General features: G+C 35.9%; 2 protein-coding genes across 2 annotated transcripts; both read left to right on the top strand.

Annotated features, from left to right (window-relative positions):
- The first annotated feature begins 1,770 nt into the window (after nucleotides 1-1,770).
- LOC131051332 (xanthotoxin 5-hydroxylase CYP82C4-like) lies at nucleotides 1,771-3,819 on the top strand. Its single transcript, XM_057985795.2, has 2 exons — nucleotides 1,771-2,686; nucleotides 2,951-3,819. The coding sequence occupies exons 1-2, from the start codon at nucleotides 1,967-1,969 to the stop codon at nucleotides 3,578-3,580; spliced, it is 1,350 nt and encodes a 449-aa protein (XP_057841778.2). The 5' UTR covers nucleotides 1,771-1,966; the 3' UTR covers nucleotides 3,581-3,819.
- An 8,798-nt stretch (nucleotides 3,820-12,617) lies between these two features.
- On the top strand, nucleotides 12,618-14,608 carry LOC131051329 (xanthotoxin 5-hydroxylase CYP82C4). Its single transcript, XM_057985790.1, has 2 exons — nucleotides 12,618-13,538; nucleotides 13,817-14,608. Exons 1-2 carry the CDS (start codon nucleotides 12,621-12,623, stop codon nucleotides 14,444-14,446), a joined length of 1,548 nt encoding a protein of 515 aa, XP_057841773.1. The 5' UTR covers nucleotides 12,618-12,620; the 3' UTR covers nucleotides 14,447-14,608.
- Nucleotides 14,609-15,412: the final 804 nt, after the last annotated feature.

Genomic DNA, 15,412 nt, shown 5'->3' on the forward strand with positions numbered 1-15,412 from the left:
AAATGGAACATTTAGTTGAATTCATGCCCCACAAATAGCAAGGAGATAAAGGTCTTCGTTATGGATATGTTCTACAAGAAAATTTGGTGTATTGGGTTAGGAAGGAAGAAACAATAGTATATCAATGAGTTCAACCCCAATTAAATGATCATCTTCAAAAAGTCTATATAAGGGCTAATATATCATGGAGGGCTAAAATTCTAATTGCTCAGCTTAGAACCAACTCTCACCAACTTCGATGTGAGACCGAGCGGTGGAAAAGGCCAAAAGAGATTTGGGGCTTGAAAGAGTTTGCCTGTTTTGCACCATCGGGAGTGTGGAAACTGAAAACCATTTTACCTTGGAGTGTGAAGCACTTAAAGACAATAGGGAAAAGTTTGCCAATTTCTTAACTGCTAGCACATGGTATAATCTATTCAATGAGGAGTATATTGAGAAGTTGGGAGCACTTATCATCAGCCTACGTAAGAAAAGATCGGATCTTCAAAAGTCTGCTCAGATTAGACAGGTTGTCCCATAGACTATTCTTAGCCTCATGAATGTTAAAATTCTTTCTTTCTTTCTTTATTTCATCATTGCCACCATACTCACGTTTAGTTCTGCAGTCATAGTTGAGGCCTTAACACCCGAGGCATGTAATTTGAAGTTTACTAGGCGGTTGGTTGCCAATCTGCATGGATCTGTCCATGTATTCAACCGCTGATATTTTTGGGCATTAATACCCATACTTTGCAGTCCCCTCATTTTTCGTTGACATCACACCTTTGGTTAACCATACATCTCACCTGTGGCAGCCGAGAACACAGAGCAAACGACCATCAGAGAGATCGAACTTGGGACAACCCGACAATAAAGCCTCGCAACTACCATTGCGCCGTGAGGTTACCCCATAACAATATATTCATATCTTAACAATAATTTAATATTTATTATAATATAATAATATAATTATTATCAAACTAAAATAATAAACAATATAATTTTTTCATGATATTTTATTATTTATTATATTAATTTGTGAGCAAACTTCTGGAATTGATTGTGTGCGAGTTTTTGAATCAACGTTGCGGATCACACTCTGTGATCCATCATAAGGATGAAAGAGAGCACTAGAAGCAAAAGATTGATCACGAAGTGTAATCTAAAATGTTGATTCAATATTTTGCTTCTAGTGCTCTCTTTCATCCTGATGATGGCTCACAGAGTGTGATCTGAAACGTTGATTCAAAAACTGGCACACAATCAATTCCAGAAATTTGCTCATAAATGAATTCTATGGGTTGTAAAAATCTCATATCATCAATTTATTATATTCTTTATGCTACTTATTATTATTATTAAATTATTACATTTTTATTCTTTATTTAAAAAATAAAAATTATATGAGAACATTTTTAATCCCAACAATTATATAAGAATGTCCGCAAGTTCTGTCGTTTATAGACAGCGTAATGGAATTCATTCATTCATTCGTGTGGAAATTTCAGGGCACGCCTCACACCCATTTTGAAAGGACGTTAACATATTCTGCTTCAAACCACCAATTTCAATGCATGCCTGCTCAAACCTTGAATTTTGATGTTCCTATCCAAAACATCCTGTGTTCGTCCCTGGATTTGGAATATATTTTAAAATTGGAGGAAAACTTCAGTCAACCACGTATCTCTCTCACGCAACAACTACACACAGTCTTTCTTTACTTTCTGCGAATATATTCACTATATATATACACTATGTACTTACACTGCGAAACCACAGAGCTTTAAGCATGGAGCTAACAGCAATAACATGGCCTGTTATTCTGGTAGGAGCTGCAACAATTTATGTTGCACTCATTCTACTAAAAAGCCTTGCGAGTAATAAGACCAGTTTCCCACTCCCTCCAGGCCCCAGAGCTCTTCCTGTAATAGGCCACTTTCATCTTCTCTTTGATAAAACTAGGCCAATTCACCAGATTCTAGCAACAATGGCAAAACGCTATGGACCTGTTCTGCAGGTCAAATTTGGTAGCAAGCCCGTTTTGGTTATAAGCTCTGCAGAATTAGCAAGAGAATGTTTTACAGTGAATGACAAGGCTCTGGCATCAAAACCCGTTCTTTCACAAGGCAAGCATTTGGGGTACAATTATTCTATGGTTGCTTGGGCTCCTTATGGCCCCTATTGGAGAACTGCTAGAAAAGTTTGTGTGGTTGAGCTTCTATCCCCCAAAAGAATCCAGTCTTTTGCCCACAATAGAATGCAACAACTTCGCAAAGGAGTGAATACTATGTTTCAGCAGGCTCAGCAGGAGAGTAGTGTTAACATGAAGAGGTTTTTCTCACAATTGAATTTCAAGACTCTCATGTCTATGATCATAAATGAGAAGTATTTTGGAGAGGCTTCAGGGGTTTCAGAAGAGATTGTTTCTGAGGCGATTGAAGAGTCCTTTGTGTATCATGGGTGTGTGAATATTGGGGATTATATTCCCTGGTTGAAGTGGCTTGATTTGCAAGGGTATGATAAGGCTATGATAAGGGTACAAACACAAATAGACTTGTTTATGCAGAAAATATTGGAGAAGCACAGGGAGAAAGGATCAAAAGATGGGGAAGAGGCGGAAGACTTTGTTGATGTGCTCATTCAACAGGCAGATTTGAATGCACAAGCAATACCCGATAAAGATGAATTCATTAAGGCAACTACTGGTGTAAGTGTTTTCATTTTGTCATTTCTTAACAATTTTTGTTCATTTTTAACTGTATCTATATTCATTATTATTGTTGTTTCTGGTTTTGTTCATATATAATTTTTTACATCAATGTTTCAGATCATCGTCTATGATCCATCATAAATATTTTTGCATTGCAACTTTGACTCAATATATTGCATCTAAATTAAGTTCTTGTGACTTAAAATTTATATCTTTAGATTTTATCTATTTCCCTTGTTATTAATATTTCTATGTTTGCAGATTATGTTCAGTGCAGGTTCTGACACACTTTCAGTTGCCATGGAATGGGCATTGTCACTGTTATTACAACATCCGCATGCAATGAAGAAGGTACAAGAGGAACTTGATTCTAAAGTTGGACGCAACAGACTGGTTGAGGATTCAGACATACCCCAGCTAAAGTACTTGCAAGCAATAGTGAGAGAGAGTTTGCGCCTTCACCCATCAGCACCTTTGCTTTCAGTACATGAATCTGTTGAGGATTGCACAGTGGGAGGTTATCATATTCCTGCAGGAACAATGCTATTTGTAAATGCATGGGCAATTCATAGGGACCCAAAATTGTGGGACAAACCACTAGAGTTTATGCCAGAGCGTTTTATGGATAGGGAGATAGACGTATACAACATACAAATGAAAGCTGATGACTCAGAGATAATTCCATTTGGGGCAGGGAGAAGAGGATGCCCAGGTGCTGTATTGGCAATGAATATGGTGCAACTGACTCTTGCGACTTTCTTACATAGCTTTGAGTGGTCTATTCCAGCTGGAAAAGTTATTGACATGAACGAAGGGGTTGGCTTGACAATGCCAAGGGTGGTACCTCTGGAGGCTACCGTCAAACCTCGTCTCTCCCATCATCTATACTAGAGATTGATCTAGTGTTAATATCATATTTTTACAAACTCTCTACTCCATTTTATGTTGCCTAATATCTTGATGTAATAATTTGGACTAATGTATAAATGATATAGTTCAAACTATTATTGGTCCTATTATAAGTTGGGAACTTATATTTTTCATGTGCTCACGAAGGGCATAAAGACATGTTAAGAAGTGATGAATGTTCCTATAGATTAAAAAGGTGGTCATAAAAGAATCATGTTTTTCGTCACCAATCATTGATTGCTTTTCAAAATATCTTTTGACTAAAGAGTTATCTAGCAATTCATCATTTGTATGACAAGACAAAGAGAATGATCATTTTAATTGTTTGTTCTTTTAAAGCCATCCATGCCACATTTGACAAAACCTTTTAAGGTTTGAATGAATGTGTATACACCCAAAAATTGCACCATGCTTGCGGACACTAACTTACTAACATTTATCCTTAATCGATTAATTGATCAAATATCATTCTTCTAATTCAAATTTTGTATTTTCCTAATCATTTAAATGATCAAGTACCATTCTTCTAATTCAAATTTTGTATTTTTCTAATCATTTAAATGATCAAGTACCATTCTTCTAATTCAAATTTTGTATTTTTCTAATCATTTAAATCATGTCATCATTAATCATTCATTTCCTAACATTTATTGAATAATCTTTATTATTTGATTAGTTCAATCCCACTTTTGTTTTTTTTGGTAAGTAATGGACCGAAGCCAATAAAGTGTTCATACCCTACTTTCTTTGTGGGATTTGAACTTGTGACCTCTATTTCAAGAATACAAATTCTCCACCACTAGGCCAACCCAAGTTGTATTGTTCAATCCCACTTTAATTAAATAATCTTTATTATTTATTTGAATTCAATTTCATTTTTCTCATAATTGAATAATTTCGTTAAATTATTTAATTAACTAATTATTTCATCATAATTAAATAAATTTCTATTTATTTAATAAAATCTTAATTATCTTCTTCCAAAAATCAAGAATGGAAACAAATCTTTATTTATTTTTATTTAATTAATTTAATTTCTAATTATCCTCATCCAAATTCAAAAATGGCAATAAATCGGGAAAATGATTTTAAAAATTAAATTGTCCATAAATTATTGTTGTCCTATTATATTAAAATTGAACATGTAATGCCAAGCCATTCAACTTGCAAAAATGTATACCCCGAGTCCAATGCCATGGGATTTCTTAAGATTGTCAACTATTTTTTTCTAAATAATGTTCTTGTGGAATTTTAATTTATGATATTATTAATTTTAAAAGATATTATTCATTATTTTTAAATAGATTTGTAAATAAAAATTTAATTTAAGTTATTGTTTATATTAAAACAATCACTAGATCATCTTAAACATTCAAAATATCCATAAATAAACTTATTTTTAAAATATATATTAAAACGCTTGCCTAGATTATTAAATTTTAAATTAAATATCACATTTCATTTTAATAATTTCAGTTACTTCATTTAATTTTAATAATTTCAATTATCAATCACAAAAAATTATCCAAATTAAATGTTTGTTCATTCAATACATTTATTTAATTCATGACAATCAAGATAAATGACAACAACAATGACAACAAGGACATGGTGCTTTGGGCATGTTAAAAAATATACAAAACAAATAAAATGTATGATCAACATAGAAATTTTTATAACATATTTATAGGCATAATTATTGTTAATTTAATGTCTTTATTGTAATGGTGACGATTTTGTTTATAAAGTGTTTGGTTCATTTAAAACACATGAACCTTAGGGAAATTGTTAATAGGGAGAATCTCAAGGTTCTAGGTTTTCCACCTTCTAACTTTTTCATCCATTGACAAAGCTTCTAAGATATATAGTGACATCATCTCAATCAACATATTATATAACATTTTCCCAAGAATGTCTCCCACCCAGGCAATTTCAAACTCCTCCTCACCTGCTTGCAATGAGTCCCTTGTGTTGGACCTTGTCATTGTGAATGGTGTTGCTAATGCTATTGGCGTCATTGCTGTTGTGGGTAGTGGTGGGGGTTGCTTCTCTGCACCCTTGATCGTTGCCTTCCCTCCCCTTTCTATTGTTGGGTCTATGCGCAATGCTCACCTGGCAATGGGTGTTGTTGCATTCCCCAGTGGGGTTTTGCCCTCGGCAATGGTCATGGTGGCTACGTGTGGGGTGGTTGGTTTGCGCCTTCTTCAACCTAGTGATTCTCTTCTTGGTGAAGTTGATTCTGGTAATGATTCTCCACCAGCCACGGGTGGAGCTGCTTCTGGTAATGATTCTCAATCGACGACTATCGATGTTGGGGGTGCTAAGGTCCCACCTAAACCTTCTTTTTCTAGTACACATAGCTTTGATCGCGTGGCCAAATCTGCTACCCATCCTTCCAAGGGGGTTCGTCCTCTTCCTTGTCCCAAATCCACCCTTGTGGTGGGTTGTGGATAAGATGTGGTGGACAATATTGGGTTCTCTCAATGGTGTGCTTTAGTGTGTATATTATATGGGCTCTGGCATTCTCTACCGAATCTCCATCATTAGATGAGTGACTCTTGGAGGCCTTTGATGGCTCATAACATTGAGATTTTTTCTTGTGCTAAAGGATTTTTCATTGCTTCTTTTACATCTTCGTCTGATTGAGATTTAGTCTTAGGCAAGTTGTGGCCTTGGTGAGTGAACCCCCTCTCTATTAGGCCCCAAACAACTTCTTTCAACCCTCACTAAACCACTTAATGTTCATCCAGTTTGGGTTTGCCTCCCAAATCTCCCTCTTCATTTTTGGGAGCTTTCTTGATATGAGGCTATTGGTAACTCTATTGGTCGTTTCCTTAAGGTTGATGATGCCTACGTCTTTAATGGACCACACTACCTTTGCCCACTTGTTAGTTGATATTGACATCTCCACGCCTCTTCTGGGAGATGTGGTTCTTATGGTTGGGGATTGGCCTTGGACTCAACCATTGGACTTTGAGGGCCTTGCCTTTCCCTGTCGCAAATGCTTTTCTACGGGTCACCTTGCCTCAGACTTCTCTATTCCACGCCAAAAAGGAGCTGCTACTTGGTGGAAGGATGCTACTACTAATCACCTGACCATCCATGTTGCTAATTTTGATTCAGATGTCTCCTCTCAGGATGTTGAGGTGCCTCTTATTACTACTGATGTTGTTGTTGATTCCACGGTTATGGCTCCTCTCGCTCTTGTGGTTTCAACTTCTATTGCTTTTGAATCGCAACTACCTACTGGATCTACACCTATGGTTACTCCTTCGTAGTAGCTTGTTGTTGTCTAGCTTCAACTCCCTATTGTTCTACACCAGCCGACTGTTGTCCTACAACAACACTATGTTGGAACTTCTGAGGATATCCGTGTGGATTCCTTACCGCTTGATCATTCCCTTGATGATCCTAATGTCGATATCGCTCAGATGGTTGTTTGTCGCAAGCAGAAGGGGTGTCCTCCCCGCCCCCCTAAATTTGGCAAGGCTTGGGTGCTTCCCCACCTTGAGTTGGGTTTTGGCTATTTGTGGTTAGACAAGGTTCTTCTCTTTTCTAACCTTGTGTGTTTCGGGACTTGCTCCTTTGTTTTTGTACTTAGAGTTACCCTTGTTGGTTGTGGTTAATTATTTTTGGATAGTCTTTAGCTATGTAAAGGGTCGATGCCCTAGTTAACGTTGCATTTTTTAATAAAAAACATATTATATAAATTTTATAATAACTTTTTAATTTTAGTTTAATTATGGATAAAAAATTGGTCATTCAAAATTGATTGTAATAAACTTATAGTAATTTATAATCTTAAACTAATATTCATTGACAATAATATTTATTTATAATCTTGTAACACTCATTTTCAACAATTTACAAGATTATAAATAAATATTTTCAATGGAAAGAATATTTTAATTTAAATTTGGTATTAGCTTAAATTTAAATTTGATAACACTAACTCTCTCTAGCTCTCACCCTCTCTGTCTCCTTATATCTCTATTTCTTTATCCCTCTATGATAGTGCCACATATATCTCTATCTCTATTTTAATCTCTCCCTCTACCTCTCTCTATCTCTCTATCTATTTCTCTCCCTCTTCCTCTCCCTCTCTATCTTCATCTCTACTTTTATCTACTCTAAAGTAACCACAATAAATATAGGAACTTAACGCTTTGTGTTTCTTGTTATATCATGATATTGTAATTAATATTAAATTATTATATATGATTATGTTATTATATTTTAATATATTCTTATTATTGACTCATTCATGAGTTTTCAAGGGTTCATCCTTCATGTGGGGTGCACAGGTAGGAGGAGGAGAAGTGGTCTAAGCCAGAGCCAGGGTGGGTTAAGATAAATTTTGATGGGACATCTAGGGGTAACCCACGCATTTTCGAGATGGGATGTGTTGCACATGATGAAAATGGGGTGATCCTCTTCAAGGGAGCAAAGAGACTACAAGACAGGAATAATAATGATGCAGAGGTACAGGCTACATTATTAGCAGTTGAATTCGTCATTAACATGAGGACCCTAAAGGTTCACTTGGAAGGAGATTCTAAGGTTGTGGTGAATGCAATTATGAAAGGACTAACCTTGAGCTGGTGATTAAATAAATGTATAGCTCTGATTTCTTCGAAATTGAACAATTTTCAATATTTCCAGATATCTCACATTAGGAGGTGTGGAAATGCTTTAGTGGATGCCTTATCAAACATGGCATGCAAACTGGTCAAAGGAGTGATGAGGTGGTGGGAAAAAGATGACGCCATAACACAATGACATTTTTGAAATGTCTCATACCATATAGTACCACCAAGAAATTTGAAGTGTGCGAGAGCATGTTTTCATTCTCTGCTCGCGAGCCTAGGCTAGTTCGACTGACACTGGCAATTAATATCGATGAAATCTGTAGTGATGGCAGAGACAGAGATAGACTTATTAATAGAAATAATGAGAAATAATGCCCATTCAATGCGAATGGTGGGAGCTCTCCTGGGATTGCGAGAGTGGTTTTTGACAAAGAAAGATGGTTTCGTGGTTGGCAAGAGTAATGAAAGCCAATTTCACACTAAAAATAAACAAAATGATGTCAGCATTTTGGGGGCTGATTCTGGAGAGATGGTTGAAGACCATGTTCAAGTCGCAGGAGCCATTGTTTCTAAAGGCTATGCAATTCGTGTTGGGAGAAGAGGTAGCGCTTATTGGCCATAGGTATAGAACAAGAGCAGAAATCTATTCTCTTATAATGGTATGGGGGCTCGAATCGGATTCCTCATGCACAGAGGTTCGAAGAGTAATGTAGGAAATAGTGCCGCATGAATACCTAGAGAATATGGAGTCTTTGTTACAGTGGGTGGTGCCAAGTCGAGGGTTTGATATGTCAGAAGGAATTCCGGAGCAGCTGGTTGAACTTAAGGGTTGACATATGCACATTCCCTTTCTTAGACGAAGAGAAGAAGTAAAGGCATGATTTCGAGATACGGCGAAACAGGATGGGAGGCGTTGAAGTTGTATGTCCAAATTATGGAGCTAGAGGAGGTCATCAGAAAGGAACGAGCGGAAGTAGGGGATGAGGAAGTGGATGGAAGGAGGTTGCGACAAAAAAGCAGATGTTTATTTGCGGGATTGGCAAAGAAAAGCTTGCCTTTGGCAATTCTCCCGAATGATGGAGGAGGAGAGACGGGTGGTGCGGCAAGTGCTATGGTTGTGCAAGAGGTAGAGGTGGAATGAGAGTGACCTAGCTATGGCCCCGAGTACCTCTATTTTTTTTCTTCTTAGTCTATCAGTATTGGAAACTTCATGTTTTATGGTTTTTTCAGTAGTGTAATATGAACTTCGAATTGCTAGATAATCTTTGTATGGCAATGATGTAACGAGTGTCGTTTTGAGCTCGGTTAACTATATTTTGGGTGTGGGATGATGGTTTGGTGGGATTGACTTCTGCTTTTTGCTGGGTGGTTTGGTGGATCTAGTAGGTGGTATTTGGGTAGTTGATGTTTAAAAACCTTTATTGTTATTGTATTACTTTATTTTATAATATAATAAACATACATATTACCGATGAAAAAAAATATTCTTATTATTATATTATTTATATTTTTATTAATCTCTTTACAAAAGAAAAAAGCTTTCAAGACTAAATTATTATTATTATATTTTTATTAAACTCTTTACAAAGGCAAGAAAACTATTAAGCCTAAATTATTAAATTATGTTGAAGGTGTATTATACTCACATAGGGATGCAAAAATGTACGTCAATAGAAGCATTTAATTTGACATGTCGGTGAGACTTAAATGCATGAAAAAAAAAACACATTTTATTTATTTTCTCCTCTCATGCAGTCAATTTTTAATTATTAAATGCCAATTATATCTCCACTTCCACCTCTCAAGTACCACTCACTCTAAATTTCACTAATGAATCAATTCTCGAGCTATCTCCATGAGAATTGAAATGTAATAATATAAAACTATAATAATAATGTAGTCTTAATAAAAGGTGCATGAGTAGCCGAGTTGGTGTGAAGGCGATTCATGAGGCGTAGTGTTAAGCTAATGATCATGCTGCCATGTCCGTGCAAACCTCCTTATCTCTCCACATCTCCTTATCTCTCCTTATCTCTCCAAATACAACCCTTTATCACTCCACAACTTTCCTACCTTATCACTCCATTCTCCATATAGTGGGAATGCAAATTAATATCAGCAAGATGAAAATCATGCTTTTCTCAAGTAGAAGGAAACAAGAGCAACATAAGTTTTACTTTGAAGGCAACATTCTTGAAGAAGTTACAAATTGCAAATACCTTGGAATTGATTTCAACAAAAGTCTTTGTTGGGAAGGTTACAGGAAGAAGAGAACTCTTGGAGGTTGGAAGGCATTTTATGTTGTTCAAAATAGATGTAGGGAGGCAGAGCTTTGGGATTAGAAAACCATCCAAACTCTTTTTAGGCTTTTGGTGTTGTCGGTTATTTTATATGGTTGTGAGGTTTGGGCTAGTAGTACCTTGGTTTCTCAATAAAAGCAAATGAGAGAATTCAAAAATGTTTAATCACACACAAGTTCAAAATTAAAAGTACAGTCCCATATGATATCATGTTAAGTGATATGGGTGTTGCTCCTATTGAAGCAACTACTATGGTGCATCTCATGAGATATTTAAAAGGAACCAAGCAAATGGGAGAAGGTAGATGGCCTAAGGTTGTTGTCAATGACATATTGTGCAAAAGGAAGAAGATGTGGATGCAAAAAAACATCAAATGGTTGGAAAAATGTAACATATATTTGAATTCATGCCCCACAAATAGCAAGGAGATGAAGGTCTTCGTTATGGATAAGTTCTACAGGAAAATTTGGGGTATTGGGTTAGGAAGGAAGAAACAATACTATATCAATGAGTTCAACCCCAATTATGATCATCTTCAAAAAGTCTATATAGGGGCTAATATATCATGGAGGGCTAAAATTCTAATTGTTCAGCTTAGAACCAACTCTCACCAACTTCGATGTGAGACCGTGCGGTGGAAAAGGCCAAAAGAGATTTGGGAAGAAAGAGTGCGCCCATTTTGTACCACCGGGAGTGTGGAAACTGAAAACCATTTTATCTTGGAGTGTGAAGCATTTAAAGACAACAAAGAAAAGTTTGCCAATTTCTTAACTGCTAGCACATGGTATAATCTATTCAGCGAGGAGTATATTGAGAAGCCGGGAGCACTCATCAGCAGCCTACATAAGCAAAGATTAGATCTTCAAAAGTTGGCTCTGATTGGACAGGGTGTCCCATAGACTATTCTTAGCCTCATGGACGTTAAAATTCTTTCTTTCTTTCTTTCTTTCTTTCATCATTGCCACCATACTCACATTCAATTCTGTAGTCATAGTTGAGGCCTTAACACCCGAGGCATGTGATTCGAAGTTTACTAGGTGGCTAGTTGGCAATCTGCATGGATATGTCCATGTATTCAGCCGCTGATATTTTTGGGCATTAACACCCATACTTTGTAGTCCACTAATTTTTCATTGACATCACACCTTTGGTCAACCATACATCTTGCCTATGGCAGTCAGGAAAACAAAGAAAACGACCATCAGAGAGATCGAACCTGGGACAACCCGACAATAGGGCCTCACAACTACCATTGCGCAGTGAAGTTACCCCATAACAATATATTTATATCTTAATAATAATTTAATATTAATTATAATATAATAATATAATTATTATTTAACAAAAAAAATAAACAAAAATAATATTTTCATGATATTTTATTATTTATTATATTCATCTGTGAGCAAACTTCTGGAATTGATTGTGTGTGAGTTTTTGAATCAACGTTTCGGATCACACTCTGTGATCCATCATCAGGATGAAAGAGAGCACTAGAAACTAGAAACAAAAGATTGATTAGGGAGTGTGATCCGAAATGTTGATTCAAAAACCTGCACACAATAAATTCCAGAAGTTTGCTCATAGATGAATTCTATGAATTGTCGAAATCTCATATCATCAATTTATTATATTCTTTATGCTACTTATTATTATTACTATATTATTGCATATTTATTCTTTATTTAAAAAACAAAATGTGTATAAGAACATTTTCAATCCCAACAACATTTTAATTTTATACTCTAATTAATTGGCCGTGTACAAGAATCTCCGCGAGTTCTGTCGTTTATAGAGAGCGCAAAGGAATTCATTCATTCATTCGTGTGGAAATTTCAGCGCACGCCTCACACCCATTTTGAAAGGACGTTAACATATTCTGCTTCAAACCACCAATTTCAATGCATGCCTGCTCAAACCTTGAATTTTCTTTCCTATTCAAAACATTCTGTGTTCGTCCCTGGAATTGGAATATATTTTAAAATTGGAGGAAAACTTCAGCCAACCACGTATCTCTCTCACGCATTTGACTCCCATACAACAACTACACGCAGTCTTTCTTTACTTTCTGCGAATATATTCACTATATATATACACTATATACTTACACTGCGAAACCACAGAGCTTTAAGCATGGAGCTAACAACAATGTCATGGCCTGTTATTCTGGTAGGAGCTGCAACAATTTATGTTGCACTCATTCTACTAAAAAGCCTTGCAAGTAATAAGACCAGTTTCCCACTCCCTCCAGGCCCCAGAGCTCTTCCTGTAATAGGCCACTTTCATCTTCTCTTTGATAAAACCAGGCCAATTCACCAGATTCTAGCAACAATGGCAAAACGCTATGGACCTGTTCTGCAGGTCAAATTTGGTAGCAAGCCCGTTTTGGTTATAAGCTCTGCAGAATTAGCAAGAGAATGTTTTACAGTGAATGACAAGGCTCTGGCATCAAAACCCGTTCTTTCACAAGGTAAGCATTTGGGCTACAATTATTCTATGGTTGCTTGGGCTCCTTATGGCCCCTATTGGAGAACTGCTAGAAAAGTTTGTGTGGTTGAGCTTTTATCTCCCAAAAGAATCCAGTCTTTTGCCCACAATAGAATGCAACAACTTCGCAAAGGAGTGAATACTATGTTTCAGCAGGCTCAGCAGGAGAGTAGTGTTAACATGAAAAGGTTTTTCTCCCAATTGAATTTTAAGACTCTCATGTCTATGATTATCAATGAGAAGTATTTTGGAGAGGCCTCAGGGGTTTCAGAAGAGATTGTATCTGAGGCGATTGAAGAATCCTTTGTGTATCATGGGTGTGTGAATATTGGGGATTATATTCCCTGGTTGAAGTGGCTTGATTTGCAAGGGTATGAGAAGGCTATGATAAGGGTACAAACACAAATAGACTTGTTTATGCAGAAAATATTGGAGAAGCACAGGGAGAAAGGATCAAAAGATGGGGAAGAGGCGGAAGACTTTGTTGATGTGCTCATTCAACAGGCAGATTTGAATGCCCAAGCAATTCCCGATAAAGATGAATTCATTAAGGCAACTACTGGTGTAAGTGTTTTCACTTTGCCATCTTTTAACAATTTTTCTTCATTTTTAACTACCCATCTTTATTATTGTTGTTGTTTCTGATTTTGATCGTATATAATTTTTTGTATCAATATTTTAGATCATATTCTGTGATCCATCAAAAATGTTTTCACATTGCACATTGCCATTTCTTAACTCTGATTCAATATATTTCATCTAAATTAAGTTCCCGTGACTAAATTTTTTATAACTTTAGATTTTATCTCTTTTACTTGTTATTGATATTTCTACATTTGCAGATTATGTTTAGTGCAGGTTCTGATACACTTTCAGTTGCAATGGAATGGGCATTGTCATTGTTATTACAACATCCACATGCAATGAAGAAGGTACAAGAGGAACTTGATTCTAAAGTTGGACGCAACAGACTGGTTGAGGACTCAGACATACCCCAGCTAAAGTACTTGCAAGCAATAGTTAGAGAGAGTTTGCGCCTTCACCCATCAGCACCTTTGCTTTCAGTACATGAATCTGTTGAGGATTGCACAGTGGGAGGTTATCATATTCCTGCAGGAACAATGCTATTTGTAAATGCATGGGCAATTCATAGGGACCCAAAATTGTGGGACAAACCACTAGAGTTTATGCCAGAGCGTTTTATGGATAGGGAGATAGACGTATACAACATACAAATGAAAGCTGATGACTCAGAGATAATTCCATTTGGGGCAGGGAGAAGAGGATGCCCAGGTGCAGTATTGGCAATGAATATGGTGCAACTGACTCTTGCAACTTTCTTACATAGCTTTGAGTGGTCTATTCCTGCTGGAAAAGTTATTGACATGAACGAAGGGGTTGGCTTGACAATGCCAAGGGTGGTACCTTTGGAGGCTACTGTCAAACCTCGTCTCCCCCATCATCTTTACTAGAGATAGATCTAGGGTATTTGGACTAAGGTATAAACCATATAGTTCAAACTATAATAAGTTGGAATGCATAACAGGAAATGAAATTAGTTTAATTTCAAGTCTGCAAGTTGTAATGAATAAGGAAGACCTCTATATTGAGGCACTATGTAATCATTGTTTTGAATCAGTAAAGATGTTTACTTGTGTGTAAAATCAAATTGTATTTATTCTTGTGAATTCAATATCTGTTGTAGCAACTTTTAATTATTTATTGTATATTTCAAAATATTCATTTGGTATCAGAGCAAGAAGATCTGCAAACAATTCATAAGGAAGATTGTCGAAAGGATTAGAAGATTATGGCAACACGGGATGTTGAAAGTTTAAAAAAAAAGTTAAATTAAAGGTTTGCAAAGTTTGAAGAAATTTGCAGAGAAGATCAAAGGTGTAGTCACTGGTTTCAAATAAAGGGTTTTTAAAAGCAACAACAAAAGTCAAGGAATTGATAGAGAAAGAAAACAGATTGTGAAGCCATCAATCAATTGCAAAATCAGATAAATTTTATTTGTTTCAAATGGGAAAAATATGTTAAAAGTTTAAGAAAGAAAATGTAAATTTAATTCGTGAGAAGGATAGTTTGGAGAAAGAAATGGTTGCAATTAAAACATGTAATTCACAATTGATAGAAAATTTTAAAATGTTTGGAAAAGAAAGATGTGAAATTGGGAATCTTGAGAAAGATTTGGAGAATGTTAAAATAAGAAATGCAGAGTTAGAAGAAAAATTAAAATTGTTTAATGAGGTTAAGAAGAATAATGAAGATTTGGAAAACAAATACAAGTGTTAGAAAAATAAAATCAATGTTTGAAAACATCGCCATTAGATTGTGATGTCTTTGTTGGCATAGATCATTTGTTTGTTGGTTTTTTGTAAAGTAGTTTTTGATAAAGAATGTAAAACTGGAGGTCGGAGGGTGTTTGAAAATAC

Source organism: Cryptomeria japonica, chromosome 11, assembly GCF_030272615.1.
Source record: "Cryptomeria japonica chromosome 11, Sugi_1.0, whole genome shotgun sequence".
Classification (NCBI taxonomy): Eukaryota; Viridiplantae; Streptophyta; class Pinopsida; order Cupressales; family Cupressaceae; genus Cryptomeria; species Cryptomeria japonica.

Excerpts from the sequence above, each read along its gene's own strand:
- LOC131051332 (XM_057985795.2), top strand. The coding sequence starts at position 1,967 with ATGGCAAAACGCTATGGACCTGTTCTGCAGGTCAAATTTGGTAGCAAG. Across the intron at positions 2,687-2,950 it reads TCATTAAGGCAACTACTGGT|ATTATGTTCAGTGCAGGTTC; the intron begins GTAAGTGTTTTC and ends CTATGTTTGCAG.
- LOC131051329 (XM_057985790.1), top strand. The coding sequence starts at position 12,621 with ATGGAGCTAACAACAATGTCATGGCCTGTTATTCTGGTAGGAGCTGCA. Across the intron at positions 13,539-13,816 it reads TCATTAAGGCAACTACTGGT|ATTATGTTTAGTGCAGGTTC; the intron begins GTAAGTGTTTTC and ends CTACATTTGCAG.